This window comes from Emydura macquarii, unplaced genomic scaffold, assembly GCF_026122565.2.
Source record: "Emydura macquarii macquarii isolate MOO-44397 ecotype Brisbane River unplaced genomic scaffold, CSIRO-AGI_Emac_v2 contig_587, whole genome shotgun sequence".
Lineage (NCBI taxonomy): Eukaryota > Metazoa > Chordata > Testudines > Chelidae > Emydura > Emydura macquarii.
In genome coordinates this window covers 9180851-9208846 of record NW_027130724.1, presented here as the reverse complement: position 1 = coordinate 9208846, position 27996 = coordinate 9180851, and the positions used below count along the sequence as shown (strand labels likewise).

Here is a 27996-nt window from a genome sequence, read left to right as displayed (position 1 = left end):
AAAAATAAAACAGAGTTATTTGACTTTATTTCCTTCTCTTTTTTTTCACTTACAAGGAAGGCTTGGAAATTATTGCTGCTTCTTACACTGATTTGGTGAATTAAGAGGCCAAATAATGACACACACAGTTTTTAAAAAAATACTTATCAGAGCAGACAGAAAACCACATCTGAAAAGCAGAATTCTTCCAACTTCCAGCCGTGTGTGTGTAGATGTGGGACTGTTTCAATTCAGGAACTGGCACCTTGAGCTAATAAACTTCCCACTGAAGTGACAAGTGCCATGAGATGGTGGATTATAGGATTTATGGGAACAGGCTGGGAAAAAATCAGCAAAATGAACACGACTGTACAAACTTCACATTTTAGATTATGGGCTTGCCAGATTTCTCCTGCATCAATAGTCCAAAGTCACTTAAAAACTAGCCCAAAAGTAGCTCAATATATTTATTTAAACAAATTTTTTTTTAATTAACACGTACTTTAAAAAGAATCACTAGCTAGAGTATAATTAAATGATGGATGTTAGTAGCATGGATCTATAACGAACAAATTTTGGTAGCTAAATCTTACAAATTGTTTAGACTGGTTTGGGTTTATATTCACTCAAGGTTCTCTATAAATAGCTGTGATAAATACAAAGGATTAAGTTGGAAGGAGGTTTCTTGTGGGTTGCTGTAAGGATGTGAGAGAGTAAACATCCTTTCAATGAAATTCAGGGATGGTACTCAAGTTTGTGAGACTCTGCCAACCTCAACAATATTAAAGACTAAGTACGTACAACAGGAGCAAAGATTACCTACCTGTTGGAAGAAAAGATCATACTGCACAGCAGACACACAGCTACAAAATGGCTGCTTGCAGGCAGCAGTTGCTTGTATCTGCACATATAAAGGACCAGCAACTCAAGATGTATTCTGGTAAAAGATCCTAGAAAAGTGCAACCCTGCAGAGATTTGGTAAGACCAAGACATTCACAGAGGAATCAGCATTTGTGTGTAATTGTAGCGTATATGGACCTATCTTGTAACTTGACCCAAAGCCCACTGTAGGCAAAGGAAAGACTCTTACAGACAAGCAGGGCCCTAGCATAATTTTTTCAGGTCCAGTACAAACTTGTAACATGGGCCCCTTTCCACACACATACCACAATCCCTCATCCATACATACAACCTCATGAGCCATGAAAAATGTATTCCTCATGGTAATGGGGGTTGCAGCCTGGCCCGGGCCCCCCAGGGCCTCCGGGCCCCAGTAAAGTGTACCCTTCTCCCCCCCATGTGGGGGCCCTGCAGATAAGTGGGATTAAATGGCAGAATAAATGGCCACACTGGCTGGTACTGTCATTCACTAAAAAATTAGAGCTGGGGGAAAAAATGGGAAAGCTTTAAGTGTAATTTAAACACTCTTTATGGTGTGACAGCCCCTGCTTGATTCTTCACAGCAGGGAAAGATTCCAGGTGGTCATTCTTCAACACTGCTCTTGCAGCCTGAAATTTCCAAAGGTGGACTGTTTGGGAGGATGATTATCCCCTGAATGTGCCTGGGGCAGCAGACCCCTCCCCTGCCTGAGCAGCCTTGGGGTCACCAGGGGCTTGCTCCTGCCTTTTTAACATGTCGACATGTGAAGGTGAGAGGCAGAGCATGATGATATCTGCAGCAAGAGGCTTCGGACCTAAGCACAGAGATTGAGAGCGTCCCTCCTCCCACCACTTCCTGAGTGTGTTTGTTTCAGAAATGAAAAAGTGCTGCAGAGACACCCAGCCCCGCTGTTGGGTCTGCCAGATACACTCTGCATTCTTATTTGCTGAGCAAAGAATAGGCCAGTGAGGGGAGGGGGGAAAGAGGACCGTGACGCCCTCCGAAAACTGCATGCAAGATATAGCACTGTAGTGGAAACACTCAGTTCAGAGAGCTGAGAGCCCATCAGCTAGCAATGCAAAGGGCTGGCTGGGAAGACTAAAGAGCTATTCTTGTCCATTGCGGTTCTTGGTTTTGGAAAGAATAGTCAAGATTTTGAACAGTGCTTCAGAAAAACTGCGAAATGAAAACCTCTGTTTCTGATACTTGTGTTAAGTCTCCAAAACTGATACCTCAAGACTGGGGATTGGGAATGTTTTACTTGTTATCTCCTGGTTGTTCTAAATTTACAACTAAATTTAAAATTTGGCTCTGATTGGGGTTTGTTATATAGTTTCTTGCTTTATACAGGCATTAGGGACAGTGCTGCTGTCAGCTAATTACTAAGTTATTATGTGCAAAAAAAAAAAAACCCCTAGAGTTTTCAGGTGCCTAAGTAGCCCCTGGAAACCCGGTTAAAGTGGCTTTCCACCCCCAAAATCTGAAATGGTACCCCAGGCTCCACCCATCCCCCCAACAAGGCAGGGGCATGGCCCACTCCCTGCACCCCTCATCCCACTAGGGGGATGGGTGTGGCTTCTGCATCGGCCCCACCTGACCTTGCTGCTCAGGCCTCTTATCTGCAGGCCACCTGAACAGATGGCTCCAGCAGCAGGGGCCCCACCTGGGACAATGACCCAGAACTCTCCACTGAGCAGTTGGAACTGGCACCAACAACCCTGTACAGAAGCCAGCCAAAGAGACAGACAGACAGTGCCTTAGCTTCCGCACAGCAACCCCTCCAGCCCTGCCTGCCACAGACAGAAAAACAGCACCTCAGTCACTGCACAGTACCACCTGCAGCCCTGTCTCCCTCAGAGACACCCAACCCACCTAATGTTTTATTGAGATGTATGTAGGGAGAGATCAATTGATCTCAAAATCATTAAGCTCTTGAAGTAAATATAGAAACCACCAGACCTTCCTGACCAATAGGTTTCAGACCCAACAAGTCCCAAGCATCCAGCTCTGAACATTTCCAAAGTGGCAAACTCCCACTGACTTCATTCAGGCCAGAATTTCACCTATAGCCATTTGAATTTCACTCAATTTTCACTCAAAATTCACTGTTTTCAGTTCCTAAACTGCAAAAAAACCAAACCTATATACCATCACTCTAGTTTATACATGAACAGACTCTAGTGGTTTCCAGAAATGGAAAATTGTTGTGGAACAGTAAATTTTTACACTATGCAAAGGAAGGGGTGGGCAGTGTACTAGGAGAAACTCTGTGAGTTCAAACGTGCAGAGTTCCAAAGGTTTCAAGTGGGGTGAGGGATCAGGGTTTGAGCAACAATGAGGTAGGTAGAGAGCTTTGCTCTTCAGCTCTGCACGAATCCTGAAAGCTGCAGGGAAATAAACCTGGAGATCTTGAGGAAGCTGTGTTGACACCCATATCCTAGAGGATGTTCCCCAGATCAAATCACCCAGGACAGTCAAAAGGGAATAGTACCACCATGACCACTCCTGCCACACCTGGACCAAGCCGCTACTCTGAAAGGATTTGAGGGCACAGTGTGAGAGCTTGGGCAGATTAATGCAGAAAGACTGATCCGGAGGCTCTCTTCCAGATTCTCCATGTTATGGCACATCCTGGTAATTGACTTGTAGAGGGTTTCAATAACCTCTATAAATGAGATCTAAAATATCCTGCTAGTAAGTAAATTCCACTAAGCCTAGATAAGATACTGAGAATTAGAGAAAAGAGAAAATATGTACATATTTATCAAAAGAAAAGGGGTTGAAGTTTTTCATAGCCAGCCATCCAAATAAAATCCTTAACTCATGAATTACAAGCCCCACACTCAAGTAGGCAGTAAATCTGTGTGTCACCCTTACATTTACCAAAATAGGACATGCAGGCCTGATCCACAGACTATTGAAGCCAATGGAAAGACTCCCTCTGGCTTTAATGGGACTTGGATCAGAGATTTAATCAACAAGGCTATAAATATATATATTCTCTCAACTGTGAGAGGAACTCTAATAAGCCTAAAATCCAATTAATATTTGTCAGATACCAACTGACTTTGTCTGCCTCCAACAACTTGTCTGTAATGATTTAAATCCTATTGACTATGAATGCACTTTTACCCTAAAACTTGAGGAAAGGCCTAAAAAATTATTTGACCAGAGTCATGCTAAGAACCCACTGCATGCTGGAAATTTGTTTCTTTTTTGGTTCAAGAGTGGGACAAGGACAGATAATTGAAGTGGTGTTGTAGCTGCCTTACTCCCAGCATAGTAGAGAGACAATGTGGGTGAGGTAATGTCTATTTTTGAATCCATTTCAGTTGGAGAGAGAAGCTTTTGGGTTGCACAGAGTTCTTCTTCAGGACTGCTAAGGCCAACATGATTTTGAGTTTCTAAGATTCCTTTGTTTTTAAGTTAAGATGTTTGGGTTAAAAATGCCACCAGAAAACTAATGAAATTGCTGTCAGCTGCTTGGGAACTACCCAAAGACTGGGAAGCATTTTGATTTGGTTGTGTGCTTGTCCTTTCCTTTTATTTCTTTTTGACTTCAAGTTATGAACATTGAACCTGTTAAACACCAGAATGTTTCCAAGTTTTTAACAATGTACATTGGCCAGTCCTGAATTTCGTTTTCCCTGCCTGTCTGATGCTCTTCTCACGAGCTCCTTCTATTAGGCAACAATGGAAAATTTCATCCAGTAATGGAAGCAGTGTGTCTGATCCAGCCTTTGTAGCCTGACTATAGATTGAACAGAGATTCTACCTACCTGACAACAATAACTATATACTTTTGAAATATTACCGCTCATTAAAATGGATCCAGACTCCCAGTCCCATGGAAAATTTGTTTTAATCTTTTCATTTAAAATATTAACTTTCCTCCCACCCTGCTCCACAAATTTCTATTTTTGCCATGATACCTGAGACATGATTTGGTGGTTTTTTATCCCCAAACGAATTTGCTAGGTAGGATGGTCTTATGGTTAGAGGACTGGACTGAATTCATGAAATCTGGATTCAATTCCTAGCTCTGCTATAGACTCCCCTGCGAAGTTTGGGATGCCAATTAACATCTCTGAGCCTCAGATGCCTGTCGGTAAAGTGAGGATAATAATAAATAAGAGAATTACCATAACAGATCAAAATAGTGCAGTAACCTGTCCCTGAGAGTGGTCAGTGCCAGCTGCTTCACAGGAATATGCAAGAAATGGAGTGAAGGACAATCATTAAATTATCTGGAAGTTTCTTCCAAACATGGGCCAGTTAAGTGTAACGTTTTGCCCTGAATCATGAATATTTGTATGCCATAATGTTTTTAATCCTTTTTAATGTAGCTGGGGATGTTTGTTAGTTCTCTGACAGCTTCAAAATTTTAAGATTTTATTTATTATGGTCTCACAGAGCTGGTAGAAAAATTGAACCATTGTAAAGTACTACACGCTGCATTAGTATTTCGAGGGGAGGCCCTCTGGTCTATAGCGGTTGGGGTCTCCTCCATTTCTGCCCCAGTCATTTGCCTCTTGGTCTAAACGTGAATCCTCTGTTCCTCTGCCACTGCTGCCACCCTGCAAAGCTTCCCTGGAATCACTGGAAAGAGGAAACAAAGGTGATTTTAGACAGTATATAGTTAAATCTCAATAACTAAATTGTTTATTTTTCATTTTTTCACCCACAGTTTAATCCCAACTTTCCCGTAAAACTGAGGACACGTAAAAACACCTCCCCAAACAGAAGTTGTTCCAAGAAAAGATATTACCTCACCTACCTTGTCACACACAAACACAAATACAAATCTTTGCCTGTTTCTGAATACCAGGAGTCAGCCCAGAAAAGCAGCAGTGCAGTAGTTGTGAATTAAAAAGTCTTCCCATTACTTGCCTGCACTAATTCTACCTACTCCTCATAAACTCCTTTACATCATAACCATCACATGCAACAGCAACATTTTAATACAATCCTCATTGGAGGCCACAAGTGAACCTATGATCATAGTTTCTTTGGATGAACTAGCAAGGGCGATATGTACCAGTTCTAGATTAAAGGAAGGTCCTGCAATTATTTAAATTTCAAAAGTCCTATGGTGAAAACATCAGCCTCCCTGTACATAGTTATCTGGTCTGATATGTGTATATATTAAATAGGTCAGCTCAGAAACCCATTTTACAACTCAAGAATGGGCAGTCGTCACACTTAGCCAGTTCAGGTGTTAAAAAAAAAGTCCTCACTTCAAAGAGGATACTAGCAATTTATGAATTACAATGTACATCATAGTTATTTAATTGCACAGGTCTCTATCGACTTTTAACTCATAATCCAAGTAGAATCCATTACCTTATAACTTTTGCTGCCCACGCACCACCCGGCCCTCTTTGGGCAGCATCATAATTCCCACGAGCATGGAAATATTTATCTGAATTTTTATAATTCGCCTCCCGCATATCATTGTATGCATGCAGCATATCCCCAGCACCTGGAGAAGAGAGAAAGGATTACAGAGATATTGTACATTTAAAACAAAACATTGACGTTACTCCACCCACATTCCTCTGATGTTGTCAAACACAACTCTAGTCACTTCAACACTGCGTCTTACAAGTATAGCGCTTCTAGAGAAGGCAGAAGGGCTCTTCTATACCGCTGAGCAAATACTTGATTTGTGGTTGAGTGGAAGATCTGAGAAATCCAAAAACAAAGTTTAGTTTCAAACCAAAACTGATTTGTTATGGTATTTCTCAAGAAATTGAAAAGCAGAAAAAAATGGTTCTTATCTATTTGATTTGACATTTCTCCAGCAAAATGTCAGAATTCTTCATTGTGAAAATTATTAGTTTTCTTTTTTCAGTCAAAATTATTTGCCAAATTTGACCTGAGTTTGCAAAAAGTTTCAGTGCCCTTGAGAATGTTTTTTTTTTTTTTGTAAAGTTAGTATTTGCCTCCCAAAAATTGCCTCACTTTACTTGGTACCCAAGACTGCCATTAGATAGAGGGATTGGCAGCCATTTCATTAACTGTAACATCCACCAGGTGACATCTTTGGAGGAGGGAGATGAAAGGGAACTCCTTGAGGAGAACCTTATAATCAGGGAATCTCCACAAAACTCTGCTGTGGTATCTTTGAGAAATTCTTTAGGGGCAAAGAAACCCTCACGTTTCTCTCAGTGCTCTTGTAAGGATCACCAGGACAATGGAGTAGAGCTGTGATTCCAAGTTAGAAACTTCTGTCTCCTTTAGGGCTTTGCCTACATGCAATTCTTGCATCAATATAGCTAAATCTGTTTAGAAACCAATTTAGTTAAATCACTGCCACCCTTAAAGCAACTGATGCTAAATCCATTTAAGGTGCTCTTAGAAGTGTCTATTCCAGAGGTTTGCAGCAATATAACTAACAATTTCTAAACTGATTTAGACTGGAGACAATGGGGACAAACAGGTGAGAATTATTATGCTATGAGTGTACAATGTGAGAACATGAAATATGATTTGGCAGATGTGAACCTTTATCTAATACTATCATTAAAAAAAAAAAACCAAACACTTCTTACAGGAAAAAAGAGAAATCATGGAGTATCAGCCTAAAAATAGAAACATAAGGATATTTGGGTCTAAAAAGTACAATGACAAATGGGAGACAATAACTGGAATCAAAGACTAAGCTGAGTTGCTTCTTGAGACTAAATAAATCTTAACAACAGTAGAAGTGGTGAGCCACAATAATTTGATGCACATCTCCTTCCAGAGAAAGCCTATTACATCTCAAATACATCCCCAGTCTCTATTCAGGAAGGGTATTTAAGCATATGTTTAAGTCCTTTCTTAAGCAAGATGGATTTAAACATATGCCTAAGTGTTTTTCCTTAGTCAGCAACCTAAAAATGCAGTTCTGCAAGGTGTTGAATGACCTCAGCTCAACACAGTGATAATTGGGGAAGTTAAGCATCTTGCAGATGTTCATTCCTCTAGTGCTGAATCAAGACCCAAGTTATCTGATGATAGAAATATTTCCAGAAGGGGGAGGAAAGCTCTTGAAATTATTCAACAAACATTTAATTTATATTTTCTTTTCTGGGAATTGGCATACCCCTCTCACAATACCAAGAACTAAACAAATAAAAGGTGACCATTAGTTACCAATGCATTATATGCTTCCAGAGTTTACTAGGCCCACTGAGATCCACGTCAGGAAATTGCAAAAGCTAAAATCAGAACATGGTCAGTGGGGTGCAGTTAACATCTTGCGAAATGTTGAATGAATCTTGTCTGGTGAAAATCTTTCTTTAATTATGATCCCACACTCTTTGTACAATCTGTGGCGCACACCTGCCAGCTGACTTGCTCAGGTTCAGGCAGCTATGTTCTTGGAGTCCCAATGAGGGACCTAAAACTGCATCTTTTAAGGGATTAGCAGAAAATTCTAATGTATCTTTTAGTGAAAAACTTTGTAAATTTCTTATTTACCCACCAGAATTTTTCAACAGTTGTTCTAGGCCTCCTTTCTTTGCCTTTGTTTTGCTGTTTTTATTAGTTTATTAATTGTATTAATATCTACACCATACTGCCTGCACGTAAGTTTTGAAGAGAGTTTTGATGAAGAAAATATAGTTAGTAAAAAGTATACCTTGAACAGCTTCCTTTACGAATGATCCAGCATCAGAGACCCAGTTCTGGGCATTGACACAAAGTACCAGGGATAACAACAATATGCAGTTGCAGATCTTCATAGTTCATTTATTTCGTCTGTAATAGAAGGAAAGTATACATCAGTAAGGCATTTGATACGGTTCCACATGGGGAATTATTAGTTAAATTGGAAAAGATGGGGATTAATATGAAAATTGAAAGGTGAATCAAGAACTGGTTAAAGGGGAGACTGCAACGGGTCATACTGAAAGGTGAACTGTGAGGCTACTAGTGGAGTTCCTCAGGGATCGTCTTGGGACCAGTCTTATTTAACTTTTTTATTACTGACCTTGTCACAAAAAGTGGGTGTGTGCTAATAAAGTTTGTGGATGACACAAAGTTGGGAGGTATTGCCAATACAGAGAAGGATCAGGACATCATACAGGAAGATCTGGATGACCTTGTAAACTGGAGTAATAGCAATAGGATGACATTTAATAGTGGAAAGTGCAAGGTCATGCATTTAGAGACTAATAACAAGAATTTTTGCTATAAGCTGGGGACGCATCAGTTTGAAGTGACAGAGGAGGAGAAGGACCTGGGCATATTGGTTGATCACAGGATGACTATGAGCCGCCAATGTGATGTGGCCGTGAAAAAAGCTAATGCGGTTCTAGGATGCATCCGATGAGGTATTTCCAGGAAAAATTGAGAGGTGTTTGTACTATTAAACAAGGCACTGGTGAGACCCCCATCTGGAATATTGTATGCTGTTCTGGTCCCCCATGTTTAAGAAAGATGAATTTAAACTGGAACAGATGCAGAGAAAGGATACTAGGATGATCTGCGTAATGGAAAACCTGCCTTATGAGAAAAGACTCAAAGATCTTGGCCTGGTTAGCCTAACCAAAAGAAGGTTGAGGGGAGATATGATTGCTTTCTATAAATACATCAGAGGGATAAATACCAGGGAGGGAGAGGAATTATTGAAGTTCAACGCCAATGTGGACACAAGAACTAATGGATATAAACTGGCCATTAGAAAGTTTAGACTTGAAATTAGATGCAGGTTTCTAACCATCAGAGGAGTGAAGTTCTGGAATAGCTGTCCAAGGGGTGCAGTGGGGGCAAAAAACCTAGCTGGCTTCAAAACTGAGCTTGATACATTTATGTAGAGGATGGTATGATGGGACAGTCTAGTTTGGCAATTGACTGATCTTTGACTATTGGCGGTATATATGCCAATGGCCTGTCATGGGACATATGATGGGATGGGTTCTGAGTTATTAGAGAGAATTCTTTCTTGGCTGTCTGGCTGGTGAGTCTTGCCCACATTCTCAGGGTTTAACTGATCGCCATATTTGGGGTCAGGCGGGAATTTTCCCCCAAGGCAGATTGGCAAAGGCTCTGGGGGGTTTTCGTCTTCCTCTGTAGCATGGGGCACGGCTCACTTACTGGTGGATTCTCTGTATCTTACAGTCTTTAAACCATAATTTGAGGACTTTAATAACTCAGTCATAGGTTAGAGGTTTATTACAGGAGTGGGTGGGTGAGGTTCTGTGGCCTACGTTGTGCAGGCAGTCAAATTAGATGATCATATTGGTCCCTTCTGACCTTAGAATCTAAGATTCTATAAGAGAATCAGAAAACTGGGCAATATTTTAAAAACTCCTGCCACAATGTTCCTTCCTCTCATAACTGCTTTGCAGCAGGTACATGGATCAGCAGGGTCCCACATAATTCTGAAGCATTACCAAAGTGATGATTTCTACTCAGACAAGTGAAATCCCTTCTGCCATCACAGCACTAGGCTGGGAAATAAGATGTAAAAACTGAAGTTTTAGTTTCTACTTAACAATTTATAAAAATCACTTGTTGAATAAAAAACAGGGGAAAGAACTACAAATATGAAGTTTCTGTATAGAATCATACTTACCACGGATGTATTGCAAAGTCCCTGAAAAGTGGAGTTCTTTCTGATGGCTTCTCACAAGGAAGGATTATACTATATTTATAGGAAGCCTTATCTCAAAGAGCAAATAGAAAAGAATTAACAGAAACCTGACTACATTAAAATTGGGCAAGTCGTTGCTTCTTGAATGCAAACAAATATTGTTCTGTTCTTAACAAGAACATTCTTCATGAGATTTCCTGGTTTGAACCAGTCAATATCTGTATTGTCTTGCAATAACAATTACCTAATATGGTGAACTGTCCATCATTTACTGGAAGTTGCTGGCAGTCATTTTATCTGAATTGCTTCCATTTTTTTTAATTAGTGAAATGAGCAATATTTTTATATAAGATTTTTATGTAGATGTTTTAGATAATCATCCTGCATGTACCATAAATGCCAAATCAGTTTTATCCTTTTCTATGATCTTAATTAGAAGAACTCAAAAGTGATGCCAAAGGTAGCAAGTGAAACCTTTGCCCTCAGCTTCTTGGGGCATGAACCAGCTTTTCATTCTGTTTGTACAATGCCTAGCCCAATGAGGTCCTGGTCCATGACTTTGGCTCCAAGAGGCTATGGTAATAGAAATAAATAATATAAATATATGATTACTAGAGCTCATCAGAAGTGAGATGTCATCTTTGCAGACATTTTTATTTTCCCCCTTTTGAATTTTGAAGGAAATTTGTCAAAATCTTGAATTTTAGAAAATGTCAATTAGCTTTTATTACCACCATTATGGGCTCTACAGAGAGGTTAATTTGCCTGAATCTTGCTTGGTTGGCAAGATCTAAGCCATAAGATACATGCAGTTATAGGAACAGTTTTTTGTTAAAAAAAAACCTTTTAATTCAAAATATTGCCAGTGAATTAGAATCATCGGCTCTCTCAGTAATTCAGTTTATTTTGTTAAAGTGTATTTTCGTTTCTGATATATAACAACCGTAACTATCAGAATTTTATTTAGATGGAGTAAATACAGTTTACATCCTCAGATCAGTGCATAGGAGATAATATGTAAAACTCCTATTGATTCTAGCTGGAGCGATGCAGGGAAATAGCTGCTGCTTCAGGTTAGACTTTGTCCTGTAAGGGTTGTAAACTAAAAAGTAGTGCTTGTAAATGGTCAGTGTGGTTTTTATACAAATCTAATCTGAATAAAGTAATCATGATTGGGACACCCCAACCCACCTGATGTTTTATTTATGAAGGGAGAGATCAACTGATCTCATAATCATTAACCCACTGAAGTGAATATAGAAACCACCAGACCTGCCTGACCAATAGGTTTCAGACCCTACATGTCTTAAGCATCCAGCTCTGAACATTTCCAAAGTGGCAAACTCCCACTGACTTCACGCAGGCCAGAATTTAGCGTATTTAAAAAGCCCTATCTGCAGTTTTTAAATTGCAAAATAACCCAAACCTGTATATCACCACTCTGGTTTATGCATGAACTGACTGAAGCTGTTACCAAAACTGGAAAATTGTTGTGGAATGGTAAAATTTTACACTGTGCAAAGGAAGGGGTGGGCAGTGTAATAGGAGAAACTCTGAGAGTTCAAACTTGCAGAGTTCCAGAGGTTTCAAGTGGGGTGAGGGATCAGGGTTTGAGCAACAATGAGGTAGGCAGAGAGCATTGCGCTTCAGCTCCACACAAGTCCTGAAAGCTGCAGGGAAATAAACCTGGAGATCTTGAGGAAGCTCTGTTGAGACCCATATCCTAGAAGATGTTCCCCAGATCAAACCACCCAGAATAGCCAAAAGGGAATAGTACCACCATGACCACTCCTGCCACACCTGGACCAAGCTGCTACTCTGAAAGGATTTGAGGTGTAGTGTGAGAGCTTGGGCAGATTAATGCAGAAAGACTGATCCGGAGGATCTCTCCCAGATTCTCCATGTTATGGCACATCCTGGTAATTTACTTGTAGAGGGTTTCACTAATCTCTGTAAATGATATCTAAAATATCCTGCTAGTAAGTAAATTCCACTAAGCCTAGATAAGCTACTGAGAATGAGAGACAAGAAAATTATATGTACATATTTATCAAAAGAAAAAGGGTTGACGTTTTACATAGTCAGCCATCCAAATAAAATCCTTAACTCTTGAATTGCAAACCCAGACTCAAGTAGGCAGTAAATCTGATTGTCACCCTTACATTTACCAAAATAGGACATGCAGGCCTCATCCAAAGACCATTCAAGCCAATGGAAAGACTCCCTCTGGCTTCAATGGGACTTGGATCGGAGATTTAATCAACAATGCTATACATATATATATTCTATTGACTGAGAGAGGAACTCTAATAAGCCAACATCCTGTTAATATTTGTCAGATACAAATTAACTTCATCTGCCTCCAACAAACTGTCTGTAATAGATTTAAAGCCTATTGACTATGAATGCACTTTTACCATTAAACTTGAGAAAAGGCCTAAAAAAATTATTTGACCAGAGTCATGCTAAGAAGAACCCACTGCATGCTGGAAATGTGTTTGATCTTTGGTTCAAAAGTGGGACAAGGACTGATAATTGAAGTATTGTTATGTCTGCATTTCTTCCAAGATAGTAGAGAGACAAGCTGGGTGAGGTAATGTCTTATTGGTAATGTCCACTTCTGTTGTACAAGCTTTCGGGTTGCACAGAGCTCCGCTTCAGGACTGCTAAGGCCAGCATGATTTTGAGTTTCTAAGATTCCTTTATTTTTAAGTTAAAATGGTTGGGTGAAATGCACAACCCGAAAACTTTTTTTTACCAAATGTACATTGGCTAGTCCTGAATTTAGTCTTTCCCTGCCTGCCTGATGCTCTTTCGTCTTGCTCCTGCTCTTTGGAAACAGTGGGAAATTTCATCCAGTAATGGGAGCGGTGCCTCTGATCCAGCCAGTGTAGCCTGACCCCAGATGGAACAGAGATTCTACCTCCCTGCCAACAATAACTATATACTTTTAAAACGTAAGCAATACTACCACTCATTAAAATGGACCCAGACTCCCAGTCTCATGGAAAATTTGTTTTCATCTTTTCATTTAAAATATTAACTTTCCTCCCACTCTGCTCCACAAATTTCTAATTTTGCCATAATACCTGAAACTTGATTTGGTGGCGGTCAGTCCCCAAACTAATCTGCCAAGTAGGATGGTCTTATGGTTAGAAGACTGGATTAAATACAGGAAATCTGGATTCAATTCCTAGCTCTGCTATAGACTCCCCTGTGAAGTTTGGCAAGTCAATTAACATCTCCGAGTCTCAGATCCCCATCTGTAAAATGGGGATAGTAATAAAAAAGAGAATTACCATAATGTATCAAAATAGTCCAGTAGCCTGCCCTGAGAGTGGCCATTGACAGCTGCTACACAGAAATATGCAAGAAATGGAGTAAAGGACAATCAGTAAATTATCTGGAAGTTTCTTCCAAACACGGGGCAGTTAAGTGTAACCTTTTGGCCTGAATCATGAAGATTTGTATGTCATAATGTTTTTACCCTTTCTAATATAGCTGCAAATGTTTGTAAATTCACCAAGATCTTCAAAATTTTAAGATTTTATTTATCATGCTCTTGCACAGCTGATAGAAAAATGGAAACATCGTTAAGTACTATGGGCTGCATTAGTATTTCGAGGGGAGGACCTTTGGTCTGTAGTGGTTGGGGTCTCTTCCACTTCTGCCCCAGTCATTTGCCTCTTGGTCTAGACGTGAGTCCTCTGCTCCTCTGCCACTGCTGCCACCCTGCAAAGCTTCCCTGGCATCACTGGAAAGAGGAAACAAAAGTGATTTTAGACAGTATATAGTTAAATCTGAATAACTAAATTGTTTACTTTTCATTTTCCCCCCACAGTTTAATCCCTACTTTCCCATAAAACTGAGGATACGTAGAAACACCTCCCCAAACAGAAGTTGTTCCAAGAAAAGATATTACCTCACCTACCTTGTCACACACAAACACAGATACAAATCTTTGCCTGTTTCTGAATACCAGGAGTCAGCCCAGAAAAGCAGCAGTGCAGTAGTTGTGAATTAAAAAGCCTTCCCATTACTTACCTGCACTAATTCTACCTACTCCTCATAAATGCCTTTACATCATAACCATCACATGCAACAGCAACATTTTAAAACAATCCCCGTTGGAGGCCACAAGTAAACCTATGATCATAGTTTCTTTGGATGAACTAGCAAGGGCGATATGTACCAGTTCTAGATTAAAGGAAGGTCCTGCAATTATTTAAATTTCAAAAGTCCTATGGTGAAAACATCAGCCTCCCTGTACATAGTTATCTGGTCTGATATGTGTATATATTAAATAGGTCAGCTCAGAAACCCATTTTACAACTCAAGAATGGGCAGTCGTCACACTTAGCCAGTCCAGGTGTTAAAAAAAAAGTCCTCACTTCAAAGAGGATACTAGCAATTTATGAATTACAATGTACATCATAGTTATTTGATTGCACAGGTCTCTATCGACTTTTAACTCATAATCCAAGTAGAATTCATTACCTTATAACTTTTGCTGCCCACGCACCACCCGGCCCTCTTTGGGCAGCATCATAATTCCCACGAGCATGGAAATATTTATCTAAGTTTTTATAATTCGCCTCCTGCATATCATTGTATGCATGCAGCATATCCCCAGCACCTGGAGAAAGAAAGGATTACAGAGATATCGTACATTTAAAACAAAACATTGACGTTACTCCACCCACTTTCCTCTGATGTAGTCAAATACCACTCTAGTCACTTCAACACTGTGGTTTCCAAGTATGGTGCTTGTAGAGAAGGCAGAGAGGCTCCTCTATACCACTGAGCAAAAACCTGATTTTTTGGTTCACTGGAAGATCTGAGAAATCCAAAAAGATAGTTTAGTTTCAACCCAAAACTGATTTGTTATGTTTTTTCTCATCAAAATGAAAATCAGAAAAAAATGGTTCTGGTCTATTTGAACTGATATTTCTGCAGCAAAATGTCAGAATTCTTCATTATGATAATTATTAGTTTTCTTTTTTTAGTCAAAACTATTTGCCAAATTTGACCTGACTTTGCAAATAGTTTCAGTGCTCTCAAAAATGGTTTTTCGTTTTTGGAGGGGGCGGAGGGAAAATTTAGTATTTGCTCTCTAAAAATTGCCAGACTTTACTTGGTACTCAAGACTCCCATTAGAGATAGAGGGATTTGCTGACATTTATGCTATTTCATTAACTGTAACTTACACCAGGTGACATTTTTGTAGGTTGGAATCTTTATGCTAGGAATGTTCCAGAGGGGTAGCCGTGTTAGTCTGTATAGAGCATCTGATGAAGAGGGTTGCAGCTCACGAAAGCTTATGCCCGCAGAAATTTGTTAGTCTTTAAGGTGCTAGAGGACTCTAGTTGTTTATGCTAGGAATGTACAATGTGAGAACATGAAATCTGATTTTTGTGGATGTGAACCTCTAACCACTATAATTTAAAAAAACCCAGCCCAATACTTCTTACAGCAAAAGGGAGAAATAGTGGAGTAGTAGGCTAAAAGTAAAACAAACATATTTGAGTTTAAAAAGTACAATGACAGATAGAAGACAATAATTGGAATCAAAGGCTACGTCTTCACTGAGGGTGGCAAATTCGCCGCCGTCAGATCGATTTCTCTGGATCGACTGAGCGGTCAGTGAAGATCCGCTCAGTCGATCCAGAAATCGACGTACTAAGACCACCTTCTCAAGTGATGTAGCGCTGAGTCGACGGGAACGCGGTTCCCGTTGGCACAGTGCAGTGAAGATGGCGCGCAGAAGAGAAGCAGAGAAGTCGATGGGAGTTATGTACGTTTTTTGCGTAGTTTGCGTAACTGCGGTCGACTGACGCTGAATCTCGGAGGTAAGTGTAGACAAGCCCAAAGACTATGCTGCATTGCTTCTTGAGACTAAATAAATCTTAACAACAATAGATGTGGTGATGCACTATAATTTGATCCACATCTCCATCCAGACAAAGCCTATTAAATCTCAAATACATACCTGATTGAGTAATGTATCTCTATTCAGAAAGTGTACTTAAGCATACATTTAAATCCTTTCTTAAGCAAGGATGGATTTAAGCATATGCTTAAGTGTTTTTCCTCAAGCAGAACCTAAGAATGCAGTTCTGAAAGGTGTTGCATGTCCTCAACTCAACACAGTGGGAACTGGGGGAAGTTTAGCACCTTGTAAAAGATGTTCATTCTTATAGTGCTGAATCAGGACCCAAGTAATATTTCAGGAAGAGGGAGGAAAGCTCCTGAAATTATTCAACAAACATTTATTTTATTTTTTCTTTTCTGGGAATTGGCATACCCCTCTCACAATACCAAGAGCTAAACAAATAAAAGGTACCCAATAGTTAACAATGCATTCATATGCTTCCAGAGTTGATCAGGCCCACTGACATCCACATCAGAAAATTGCAAAAGGTAAAGACAGAACATGGTCAGCTGGGTGCACAGGTTGCAGTTAACATCTTGATAAATGTTGAGTGAATCTTGTCAGTTGAAAATCTCTAATTATGATCCATAGGACTTTGTACAATCTATGGCGCACACCTGCCACCTGACTTGCTCAGGTTCAGGCAGCAATGTGCGTGGAGTCCCAATGAAGGACCTAAAACTGCATCTTTTAAGGGATTAGAAGAAAATTCTAATGTCGCTTTTTGTGAAAAACTGTGTAAATCGCTTACTTACCCACCAGAATTTTTCAACAGTTGTTCTAAACCTCCCTTCTTTGGCTTTGCTTCGCTGGGTTTTTATTAATTAATTTATTGTATTAAGATCTACACCATGCTGCCTGAACATTATTTTTGAGGACTGTTTTGATGAAGAACATACAGTGAGTAAAAAGCACACCTTGAATAGCTTCCGCTAGGAATGATCCAGCATCAAAGAACGAGTACTGGGCACCAACGCAAAGTACCAGAGACAACAACAACATGCAGTTGTAGAACTTCATAGTTCACTTCTTTAGTCTGTAATAGAAGGAGAGTGCACATCAGAAAACTGGGCAATAAAGATTCCAGCCATAATGTTCCTTCCTCTTATAACTGCTTTGAAGCAGGTACATGGATCAGCGGGGGTCACACACAATTCTGAAGCTTTACCAAAGTGATGATTTGTACTCAGACAAATGAAATCCCCTGTGTCATCACATCCCCAGGCTGGGAAATAAGATGTAAATACTGAAGCTTTAGTTTCTGCTTAACAGTTTTTACACCATAAAAATCACTTGTTCTAAGATTCTATAGAATAAAAAACAAGGGAAAGTACTACAAATGGGAGGTTTCCATTTAGAATCAAACTTACCACTGCTGTATTGCAAAGTCCCTGAAAAGTGGAGTTCTTTCTGATTGATACTCACAAAGAAAGCTGGTACTATATTTATAGGAAGCCTTATCTCAAATATCAAATAAAAAAGAATTTAAAGAAACCTGACTAAATTAAAATGGTCAGTTCTTTAGTTGTTGAATGCAAACAAACATTGCTTCTGTTGGGAAGTAATGTTGAGTGTTCCTGGTTTGAATTGGTCAATGTCTGTATGGTCTCTATAGATCCAATTAACAATTACTTAGCTTGTGCCTAATAGGATTAAATATCCATCATTTACTGGAAGTTGCTGCAGTCACTTTTACTGACTTGCTTCATGTTTTTTTAAATTAGTGAAATGAGCAATATTTTAAAATAAGATTTTTATGTAGACGTTTTAAGTAATCATCCCACATGTACCATAAACGCCAAATCAGTGTTATCCTTATCTATAATCATAATTAGGAGCACTCAAAAGCGATGCACATGTTGCAGGCGCAGCCTTTGCCCTCAGCTTCTTGGGTCATGAACCAGCTTTTCATTCTGTTTGTACAGTGCCTAGCCCAATGAGGTTCTGGTCCATGACTTTGGTGCCAAGATTATAAAAAACTAAAAATGTATTATTACTAGAGCTGATCAGAAATGGGATGGAATCTTTGCATAAATTTTCATTTCCCCCCCTTTTAGATTTTGATGGAAATTTGCAAAATCTCCAATTTTAGAAAATGTCAACTAGCTTTATTACCACCATTATGATCTCTACAGAGAGAGGCTAATTTGCCTGAATCTTGCTTTGTTGGCAAGATTTAAGCCATGAAGTACATGCTGCTATAGCAACAGTTTTAATAAACTTTTAATTCAAAATATCAGCTGTGGACTGGCATCATCAGCTCTCTCAGTAATTCAGTTTACTTTGTAAAGTGTATTTTCATTTCTGATAAATAACTATCTTAACTATCAAAATTTTATTTAGATGGAGTAGAGCTTACATTCTCAGATCAGTGCCTGGGCGATAATATGTTAAACTCCTGTTGATTCTAGTTGGAGCGATGCAGGGAAATATCTGCTGTTTCAGGTCAGACACTGCCCTCTTAAGTTTGTAATCTAAAAAGTAGTGCTTGTAAGTCATCAGAGTTGTTCTTATGGGAATCTAATCTGAATAAAGTCATCATGATTGGGAAGGTGCTGTGAAACAGTGCCATATCATTCCCACACACTAGCCCAACACAGCTATGACCTGTAAAGACAACAGACCATAGCTGTGTTGTCTTGGCTCAATGCCCTGTTAACAAATCTGGCTCTGAGCCGTCTCACTGGTAGACTTCCTTCGTGGAATTTCTGTGCCAAATTTCAGCCTGCATATTCCAGCTGTCATAATTTGTTCTTGACAATTATTTATGGTCATTTTATTTCCCTCAGGACCACTCTAACTTGGGATTCTATGTAAAACTCAAAAGTGATTTTTTAGTAATCGAAATTTTATACATTATTGAAGTAGGGCATGTAACTAGATCCAGATTACATACATGATTCACCACTTCACCCTTTCATAAATTCTCATGCTGGATAAAAGTTAACCGGGGATATTGTCCTAAAAAGGAATAATCATTCCCATGCTGAAATAATTCACTCATATATTGTCTAAACTTTAGAAGCATTTTGGAGCTGTTCTGAAACCTTCCCTTGGACAATAGCTCATAGCAACCATCTGCCAGGAATGAAAAACCTTTTGGAAGTGTCTACATTCAACAGAAACAGCCTTGACAGCAAAATGACATTAGGCTGAATCATGTAATTAAAAAAAAAAAAATCTTTCTCCTGGGAATAAAATGTGTATCAAGACTTTTCTAGACAAACTAACTAGTTTAGTTAAAAAAAAAAAAAAGGGGGGGGGGGGCGGGCAAGAGAACTACTAGGTATTGTTATGCTGAATGCCATTGGTTACTTGTAGTAAAGCCAGAGAGACTCTGAAGCTCAATAGTCCCTGAGCTACAACTGCATTCTCCTCTAGATGAACTGAACTATGGTAATTCTCCATCTTTGATACTGAGACTTGGAAACAATTCTGGTTTCAAGGGGCAGGAGAGAGCCATTTTGTTTCCTAAATTATGTACTGCCATCTCTTTGAAAACCTTGCTGGATACCACTCATTGTAATGAATTTAGATTTTTAGATCCTCTATAATCTGCCTACCAGAGACACTCCACATAATCATTCAAAGTAGCAGTATATGGTGTAGCTAGAGCTCTCCCAACAGCTGTATTTAAGGTTATCTAATTGTTTCCTTTAACCCTCTTTTCAGTCACTCAACTTTCTGAAAACACGCAAGCTTCAGGATTGAAATTTTACAGTCCCAGCCTCCACTAAAAGGGAAAAATGTTATTTCCTGTATTTATTTTTTAATTTGAAGCAAATCAAATCAGTACATTTTCCTATTATAACAAAATAGCTTTAAAGACAAAATAACTTAAGATAAACAGTTAAAATTTGTCAAGAAAAAAGCAAGTTCCTTGTAACAATAGTTCTTGCCTTGACATACAAGCCCACTATACATCTTACAATTAAGCCAACTAACACCATTTCACAAAGACTTAACCAAAAAGTTTAAAGACAAGTGTTAAATGGGTCATAATGTGTTTGGGTGATGGACTTCCCTATCTTATGCTTGCAGTGTGCAACTGCAGCATTTTCCTAGGATACAGTCACAATTTATTCCACATATCCTTCTCATCTTAGTCACATATAAATAAGGAAATCAAGACTAAATCAGAAACACTAATTTTTCTTTATTGAAACTTAAAATTAGTTGAAATCATGCATACAAGTTCATTTTAAGTGCAATAAACTTAAAAAATATTTTTGTAAAACTGCTGTTAATATGAACAGTGCTATGCAAAATGAAAAACAACCTCTTTGAACAGAAAATTTGTGATATATTGTAAAAGTCAGCATTGTTAACTGTGGGTACAAAAAAAAGTTATAAAATAAAGGTTATTATGTATACAAAGCTTTCAGCTATTTTTCCATGTCATTTTGTCCTCTAAACTGAAGAGATTTCAGACTTTTGCCAGAGTGCACTGGTTATGAATTCTCCTGAGACAGATGATGCATGCACTTATATAGAGCTTTACATCTTTGAAGTGCTGCATAAAAGTGAACTGATTAATCCTAAACACCCATATGAGGTAGTAGTATTCTCATTTTACAGGTTGTGAAACAGGCACAGAAAGGTAAAGTGATTTGTTCTAACTCTCTTGGCATATCAATACCAAAGTTAGGACCGAGTACTTGACTTCCAATCCTTTGCTCCTATGATAAATAAAACCAACGTGTGCCTGAGTGCATAGGGTGGAACATTTGTGCTGTTTCCAAACTTCAGCCGAAAAGCTCAACCCCAAATAAAACTGAAGTTGAAGGAGAATGCTTTGTTGGCTTTTCACAGACAGGAACCTTAAGGTATGAAACTGCCACTCAGCATATTCCTGTACACTTTTATTCCTGCTCTAGAAGAGCTATGAAACCCTCCACCATAAAGTGGCTTGTTCTAGCAATTGACATAAAGAGGTTACCCATCCATCTGCAGTTTTATACATCAAACAAACTGTCACAGATGAAACTTACATTGATTAAAAAATAATTAAGATTTTAAATAAAATCAAATAATTAATTTGGAATACAGCAAACAATGGAGACCAGACTATATACATAAAATATATATAAGGCTCTTATTTTAATTTATGTCGAATTTACTCACAAAATGTTGTAGAAGGGAAAAAAAAAGACAAAACATTTTAAAGGGAGTTCTTTGGGGTTTGAGCAATGCCCAGACATTATAACACCATGCTAGTGAATGAGACCCTACAATTGAAATGGATTAACACAAAAGTAAATCTGACTTGTCTGTTTTCACTATCCAAGCTGTCAGAAGCTCAGAGTAAACAGAATAGGTGTATAGTAAGTTTTTGCAAATGATTAAGTAAAACTGGGTGTTTTAAATATTCAGTTTTAATAATCTAATATTTATTTTAAGCTGAGATAAAGGCTATTTAAAAAAAAAAGATCTTTAACTTGACAGTCTTCATTTAAAAATACTTGTTAGTACTATCAGCTTTCTAAAAGGCAATTTTAAATAAAAAGGTATGCAGTTTAATCATTTCTTCCAAAAAGGTCAAAAATTAGTTATGAAACAGACATCTGAAGAGATGTTGAATTATCACACAAATCATCGGACAATGACCTCATGACATATTCAGACAATTTAGGAATGCTGTGTTTACATATTTTTTCAGTGGTCTATTAATGAGTATTTATATGATTTAATGCATATTTCAACAGCATTGCAATCAATACCCCATAACATTATTTTACATAGATCTTAAAGATAAAAATGTAGCTATTCTTCAGAGGCACTTTAATGTAGAATATGTACAGTACACAACTTCATTTCCATGTTTCCTGGAATATTTGCTATGCCTGCTGAGACCACAGAAAACGGTCAGACCTTTCCAGCATAGACTGTATAAGGGCTCTGCAAACAAAAGAGGGAGGAAAAAAATCAAAATATTAGTTACCTAATTTGCTAGCTACTAGCTTTTACAAAGAATTTAAACTGGCTGATGCAGTGATAAATATGATTCAGTTTCAGTGAGAGCCCTATCAGGCCACCCCGGCTTTGAAGATTTATCATTAACCTGAATGGAGAGCATGAGTGACAAAAAGTAAAGAACAGAAAAAAGATAGCAGAATTTTTTTTTTAAACTCAAGTCTAGTATTTAGAGGTTCCTAGGTTCCAAGCCTTCACTCTTGCTTGTACTCACCCCCTCAGTCTTGATGTAACAGAGATTGCAATAAGACCTTTTAAAGTGCCATCTTCTAAAATTTAATTCACTTTATTCCAAAATGTCTTATGTTTTTCCATGCATGCTTTTTTTCCAAAGGAATTAAACAGTGTATCTGTGGGTGAACTACTTTGACAGCAACAGCTGCGGCATAAATAGACTCCCAAATTCCACATACTATAATGTCTCATTACACTATTACAGTATTTATGAAGCAGCCTTCAGAACAGTCTAGGAGGATGCAATACAGGTAAGGAAGTTGCTGAGTTCTTCAGTTGTGGACACTTGATAAGTTTTAGTCACTGTTTTTTTTTTAGGAAACATTTATTCTGAATTTATGTTTTCTGTTACTACATTTTTCATTTTTAAGCTATGTGTCTCAAATATACCTCTTAAATTGAGGATAGAAGTATTTTCAGGTAGTTTTACCACTTTATAATACTGTTTAAACTTTTGGAGTTGAAGTCTGAAGTGTTTTGACTTTTGTTTTTATGAAAAACAAAACTAAGGCTTAAGATGACACTGAATGAAGTATTTATAACTGTTCCACCCATACCCACACCCATGTCTTACCTTTGTCTTTTTTCAGCAATTCTCAGTATTTCACAGATCCTGGTAAATCTCTCAGACAATTCAGCTGTCAAACCACACTCTTCCAGTAGTGGCAAGGCACGATCTGGGCCAATTACCTTTGCCAATAAAAGAGCTACATTTTCAATAGTAATGCAGTTGGACCAATTAGTGCTACCATTGCTGATAGCATTCCCATTCTGTGTACCATGATAGTGGAAATCACTGCTACGACTTTGTGCAAGATGGAGAAGGAACTTCCATTCTTCCACAGTCTCTGGAATTGAGCCTAAATGCAAAATTAAATTACTTGCTGTAGTTATCTGTGAGGAAAACGCTTGCAGCAAACCTAATTTTACATCTATTTGCATTTAAAAGCTAGTTTTCTAGAGTCAATATTCCACATTCATATCTTAGTTAAATGGCTTAAAATGCATTTTTTTTTGACAGTCACAATTTTCAAGTGTATTGGAGCTAATTGTTAGGGTTTATGGACATTTAGCGCTAAAAACAGCTTTTTCATAGTTTAATTCAGAACCTCAATGATGGCTAAGAGCCAAAGAATTCCTTTGTGTATCTTTTTACGATACTGTATTTTTCATTGGAATTCTGCCATCTTATACAGAAATTTGCTCTCTACATACTAGAAAAGCCACTATATAGTGTTAGTGAACTAGCTGATTCTCCAAGGTACTGGGCAACAAATATTGAGAGGGCAAGCCGGAGCCCAAAAAAACTGATTAAAATATCAAGAGATTTGAACCATTCAAGACAAGGCTCTCTCTATTTTTTTTTTTTTTTTTTTTTTTTTTAAACACTGCTCTATTGTAGGAGAACAAGAATTAAACTGCAAAGAGCATCACTTATTTATACGCAATTATATGTATGCTGCACAATATACTGTGAGAAATGATACAAGATGCCAAGTGATCTTGCTATACCAGTGCTTAAAAACAACACATCATTCAACTCTGGATAAATGCTTCTCTATACTTAATCGAGAATCACACAGAGTCAACATAGAACACGTATTATTCTGGTGTGCTCACGTGTTAAGATCCACTAACCATGTTCTCCATCCAAAAGGTTCATATCATCCAAATTAACAATATTAGTAAAGGCTTCTATTCTTCTATCCAGTTCCAAACACAGAGAGAGATATCCAGGCCAGAAGCTTAAAGAAGAGATTAAAGATTTCCAGGAATCAAATACTTGTTCTAAACTAAAATCATTGGTAATGAAATGCTGATTTACCATACTCATCAGTAAGAACAAATAACCCCAAGTACTAGAAATACCCTGGCCATTTCAAAGTCAAAACATAAATCATGCCATCAGTCCACAGAACTGTCAGTTTACTGAATGAACTAGAGCCTGCCTATTGTCATATAACACCCTCACAAAGGTCATAAGTGCTCAATGATAAACAAATCTAAGTGGTCCCATTACAGTGAGGTTTTTTTGCGTATGATAATGGTAAAGGGTCCAGCGGAAAAGGACCAGCATATGGAGGTAAGAGCTGCATAAGGAAACGAAGGGAAGTCATTAGGGAAATAAGTAAGGGTAATTAGGAACAAAGGGAATGTCTTTATGGATGCAAGAGATCCATGAAGTCTGGTGGTTACATTTCTCTCTACTAAAAGTGGGTTACACAAGGAGCTATATTTGTGTAATTATGAAGGTATAACCCTTGTGACTTGCATTGTGGTTATTTCCTTGGTCACATTTTAGGGACAATAACATTTGCTGACTAGCAAACAGAGCTTAACAGATAATGGTATAGTGCTAACTACAACAATACTTGGTTGCTTCTTAGTTACAAAGCAAAGTTACAAAGATGTATATTTCACATTGACTATTTATAACCTATACATGATTGCACTTTCAAATAAAGCCAGACACAAAATACTTCATTTAAACAGAGCTAGATGGTAGACTGGCAGGAAACATATTGGCTTTCATTTGTATTTTCAGTGGGCCAAGATACCAACTAAATTAGTTTCAAGATCATAATTTTTTTAGAAAACCACAACATTTCCACTTACCCATATGACTTGCAGATGTCAGCCATTTTCTCTTTTGTTACAAAATCAGCTGGGAGTTTAATTAGAAGCAAAATCAGTTGGCTATAGCCCCAGGTAAACAAGTGTGAACGTGGTCTGGGAAGACGGATTAATTCACAAGTTAAACGTTAACATTCTCATGAGTTTAAACAACTATTTTTATCAGGAGGCCAAACAGTTGAACAGGATTGTTTCCGTTTTCTTATAAAGTTTTGACAATAATAATTCAAAGAGCATTGTGTCAGCTATTTTCTTGACAAACTTACTTAAACTTACTTACTGAGCCAGTAAGGACATTTTACATATTTTAAAAAAATGTGTTCCTCAGAAATACTCTGAAAATGATTCTTACGAAGTGGAAGCTTCTTAAGAGAGATATGTATTTATATCATATTTATATAGTCATATTAAATACATATGTATTTACTTAGTCATTAAAGAGATCATTCCCAACCGGATTATGAACATAGGAAAAGTGTTTAATCCTTTGGTTGCTGCTGTTAAACATCTTGAGGTACATGAGGTAACATATGAGATCCTAGGGTTCAATTCAACCTACTGAAGAAGGGCCCAGGCAAGACTATGCATCACTTACAGCTCTTTGCTTCACTGAATTCTTTATGTGGGTGAATTAGGATGAATTTCACCCTCTAGTGAAGTGAAATTATTCTGACATAGCTAACTGCATCACGGAACACATAGCAAGTCTGGACAACTTTGGTTTGCGCAGTGCAATTGAATATACATGATTTACTACCTTACCTAGGGTTTCCTTCAGAATCCACTGTATTTGTTCTTTGTGGTGCATCATGGGAAACTGCCAAACACAGCCAATCCAGTCGTAATGCTTCAGGCTGAAGAAGAGATCTAAGCAGGGACGACCTAAAAAAGCGTTAAGAGGGAAAAGCCACTGGTTTTAAATTGACCAAATACGGAAATGTGATAAACTTTTTATATATACACTATTTAAAAATAATCATGATCAGTGCACCAGAAAGATGATTTTTAGACAAGTTATGTTCCCTTTAATCTTCAGAAATATTATAGAATACATCCATATTTGAGTTATACGTATTAAAATGTTGTCCATTGCTAGTTTGAGTTACTTTGATTAAGTTACAGGCTATGAAACACAAAGTCAGTTAAAGAGCTGTTACAAAAATCTTAATAAAATGGAAGCTGCTTTGTAATGAAGCAATGTGGGAAGAGACTGATGCATAGAAATTAACATTAAACAACCTTTTGTTTCGCCAGGTAAGTTCCACTCTATTTTTAATGTGCAGGCAAAGTAGCATTAAATTTTAAAAAACCCACCAGCTGGATGATATCCAGTCTTTTCATTATGTAATCATTTCCCAACAAGAAAAAAAAGACACACACAGCATACATACACCCCCTTTACCTTTCATCTTCTGGCTTGGATTTAACAAGACTGTCTAAATATGCTAAAAAGTGGGCAGGGTGATGTCTACAAAGCTGCATGATGTCAGAGGGCAAGATTGATGGGTAGAACTTGATCAAGGGCCTTACAGATGTTTCCCCAAACTTTTCATAGAGCCTGTACAAACAAACAAATTACCTTTAATGCCATCTCACAATGCCACTTTGATAAGAAAATACAAGTCTATTTCAAGATTTTAATTCGTTTATCAATGTGTTTCAAGTTCCTCTGCTTGAACATTGCTAACACTAGAATTATAATCACAAAAAGGCTCACACAATGTTAAAGAGGCTAGTGGGAATACAAATCCAGAGGAAGGCAAACAGAAAATGAACTGATCGTGTGAAATTGTCATATTAACCAGCATGAAAAAAAAAGAAAGAAAGTCACATTCTACAGACCTTTGGGCATGTGCCAGTAACAGAGGACTATCCCAGGGCCCCAAGTCATTTAACAGTTTTAATATTTTCAACATATCTCCATTTTCCATTGCCAAAGTCACTGGACTAGCACGAGTCAGTTCTGAAACACAAATCATTGTATATGTTTTAAATTTTCATTTTTTAAACTAAGCTAGTTTAAAATATAATTAAGGAACAAAAAAATTTCTTTTATGCTTCCAAAGTTCCCATCATGGAAATTTATCTCTAGCCTGCCATGGTAGCAGGTGTGTAAATCACACTTAAGCTGTGAGTGTTTAGCTTTGATTGAATTACCATCAATAGTATTAAGTCAAAGTTAACATTATTAAATTGATTTTTTTTTTTTTTTTTTTTGTTCATTGGAAATGCAAATGCATGAGAAAGGCCTGACGAGACTTCTGGAGAAGAAAAGGATGTCTGAAGTGATCAGCTGCATGCCAATATGAAGAATGCTTTTCCAGTTCACTGTTGATCTTTATACATGTGCTGCTGTCCAAGCTCTGGAAACAAGCTGAAATATTTGGGTATATTTGTGCCTACTTGGCCAGTGACAATGCTGAAACTCTTTTCCTAATTTTAGTCTTGTATTTTAAATAATTGAAGTTACTTGATTTCAGTAGCATCAAGTTGTTTTGTTTTTTTTAAAGTTGCCCTCTTTGAAATGTGCATTTTCTATTTCACCACATTTGTTTCATATCGCTACATTGTTTAGCTAACTGAAGCTGCACTCACTATACATTAACTCCTTTGGAAATAATATCAGTGTAATAACTAAACAAGAAGCATTTTCCCCTAGAAGTCACTGGTTCTTATTAACTTAGTTTTGTTTATTTAAAAATAAATAAAATAAATAAATAAATGAAGAGCACTTGTTTCAGAGGTGATCCAGAAAGGAATTTGTCCTCAGGCTTGATTTA

The 27996-nt window shown here is 37.9% G+C and overlaps 3 protein-coding genes across 6 annotated transcripts in view; all 3 read right to left on the bottom strand.

Moving 5' to 3' along the window:
• Window positions 1-5269: 5269 nt before the first annotated feature.
• Window positions 5270-9136, bottom strand: LOC137147987 (serum amyloid A protein-like). The gene is made up of 3 exons (XM_067540398.1): window positions 8488-9136; window positions 6204-6342; window positions 5270-5459 (listed from the first exon to the last, which is right to left on the bottom strand). The coding sequence occupies exons 1-3, from the start codon at window positions 8588-8590 to the stop codon at window positions 5318-5320; spliced, it is 384 nt and encodes a 127-aa protein (XP_067396499.1). The 5' UTR covers window positions 8591-9136; the 3' UTR covers window positions 5270-5317.
• Window positions 9137-14014: 4878 nt separating this feature from the next.
• On the bottom strand, window positions 14015-17395 carry LOC137147986 (serum amyloid A protein-like). Its single transcript, XM_067540397.1, has 3 exons — window positions 17293-17395; window positions 14941-15079; window positions 14015-14197 (listed from the first exon to the last, which is right to left on the bottom strand). Exons 1-3 carry the CDS (start codon window positions 17393-17395, stop codon window positions 14056-14058), a joined length of 384 nt encoding a protein of 127 aa, XP_067396498.1. The 3' UTR covers window positions 14015-14055.
• A 3116-nt stretch (window positions 17396-20511) lies between these two features.
• HPS5 (HPS5 biogenesis of lysosomal organelles complex 2 subunit 2) overlaps window positions 20512-27996 on the bottom strand; it is a 46740-nt gene continuing 39255 nt past the window's right edge. For 3 of the 4 annotated variants that reach the window (XM_067540649.1, XM_067540648.1, XM_067540651.1), the window contains 7 exons: window positions 27059-27179; window positions 26619-26774; window positions 25979-26098; window positions 25199-25312; window positions 24221-24327; window positions 23157-23442; window positions 20512-22273 (listed from right to left, as the gene is read on the bottom strand). In XM_067540649.1, coding sequence (XP_067396750.1) covers window positions 22213-22273; window positions 23157-23442; window positions 24221-24327; window positions 25199-25312; window positions 25979-26098; window positions 26619-26774; window positions 27059-27179 — 965 coding nt within the window. In that variant the 3' untranslated portion in view covers window positions 20512-22212. Of the gene's footprint in view, window positions 22274-23156; window positions 23443-24202; window positions 24328-25198; window positions 25313-25978; window positions 26099-26618; window positions 26775-27058; window positions 27180-27996 lie in introns of those variants that run through there. The other variant, XM_067540650.1, reaches the window with a different exon arrangement.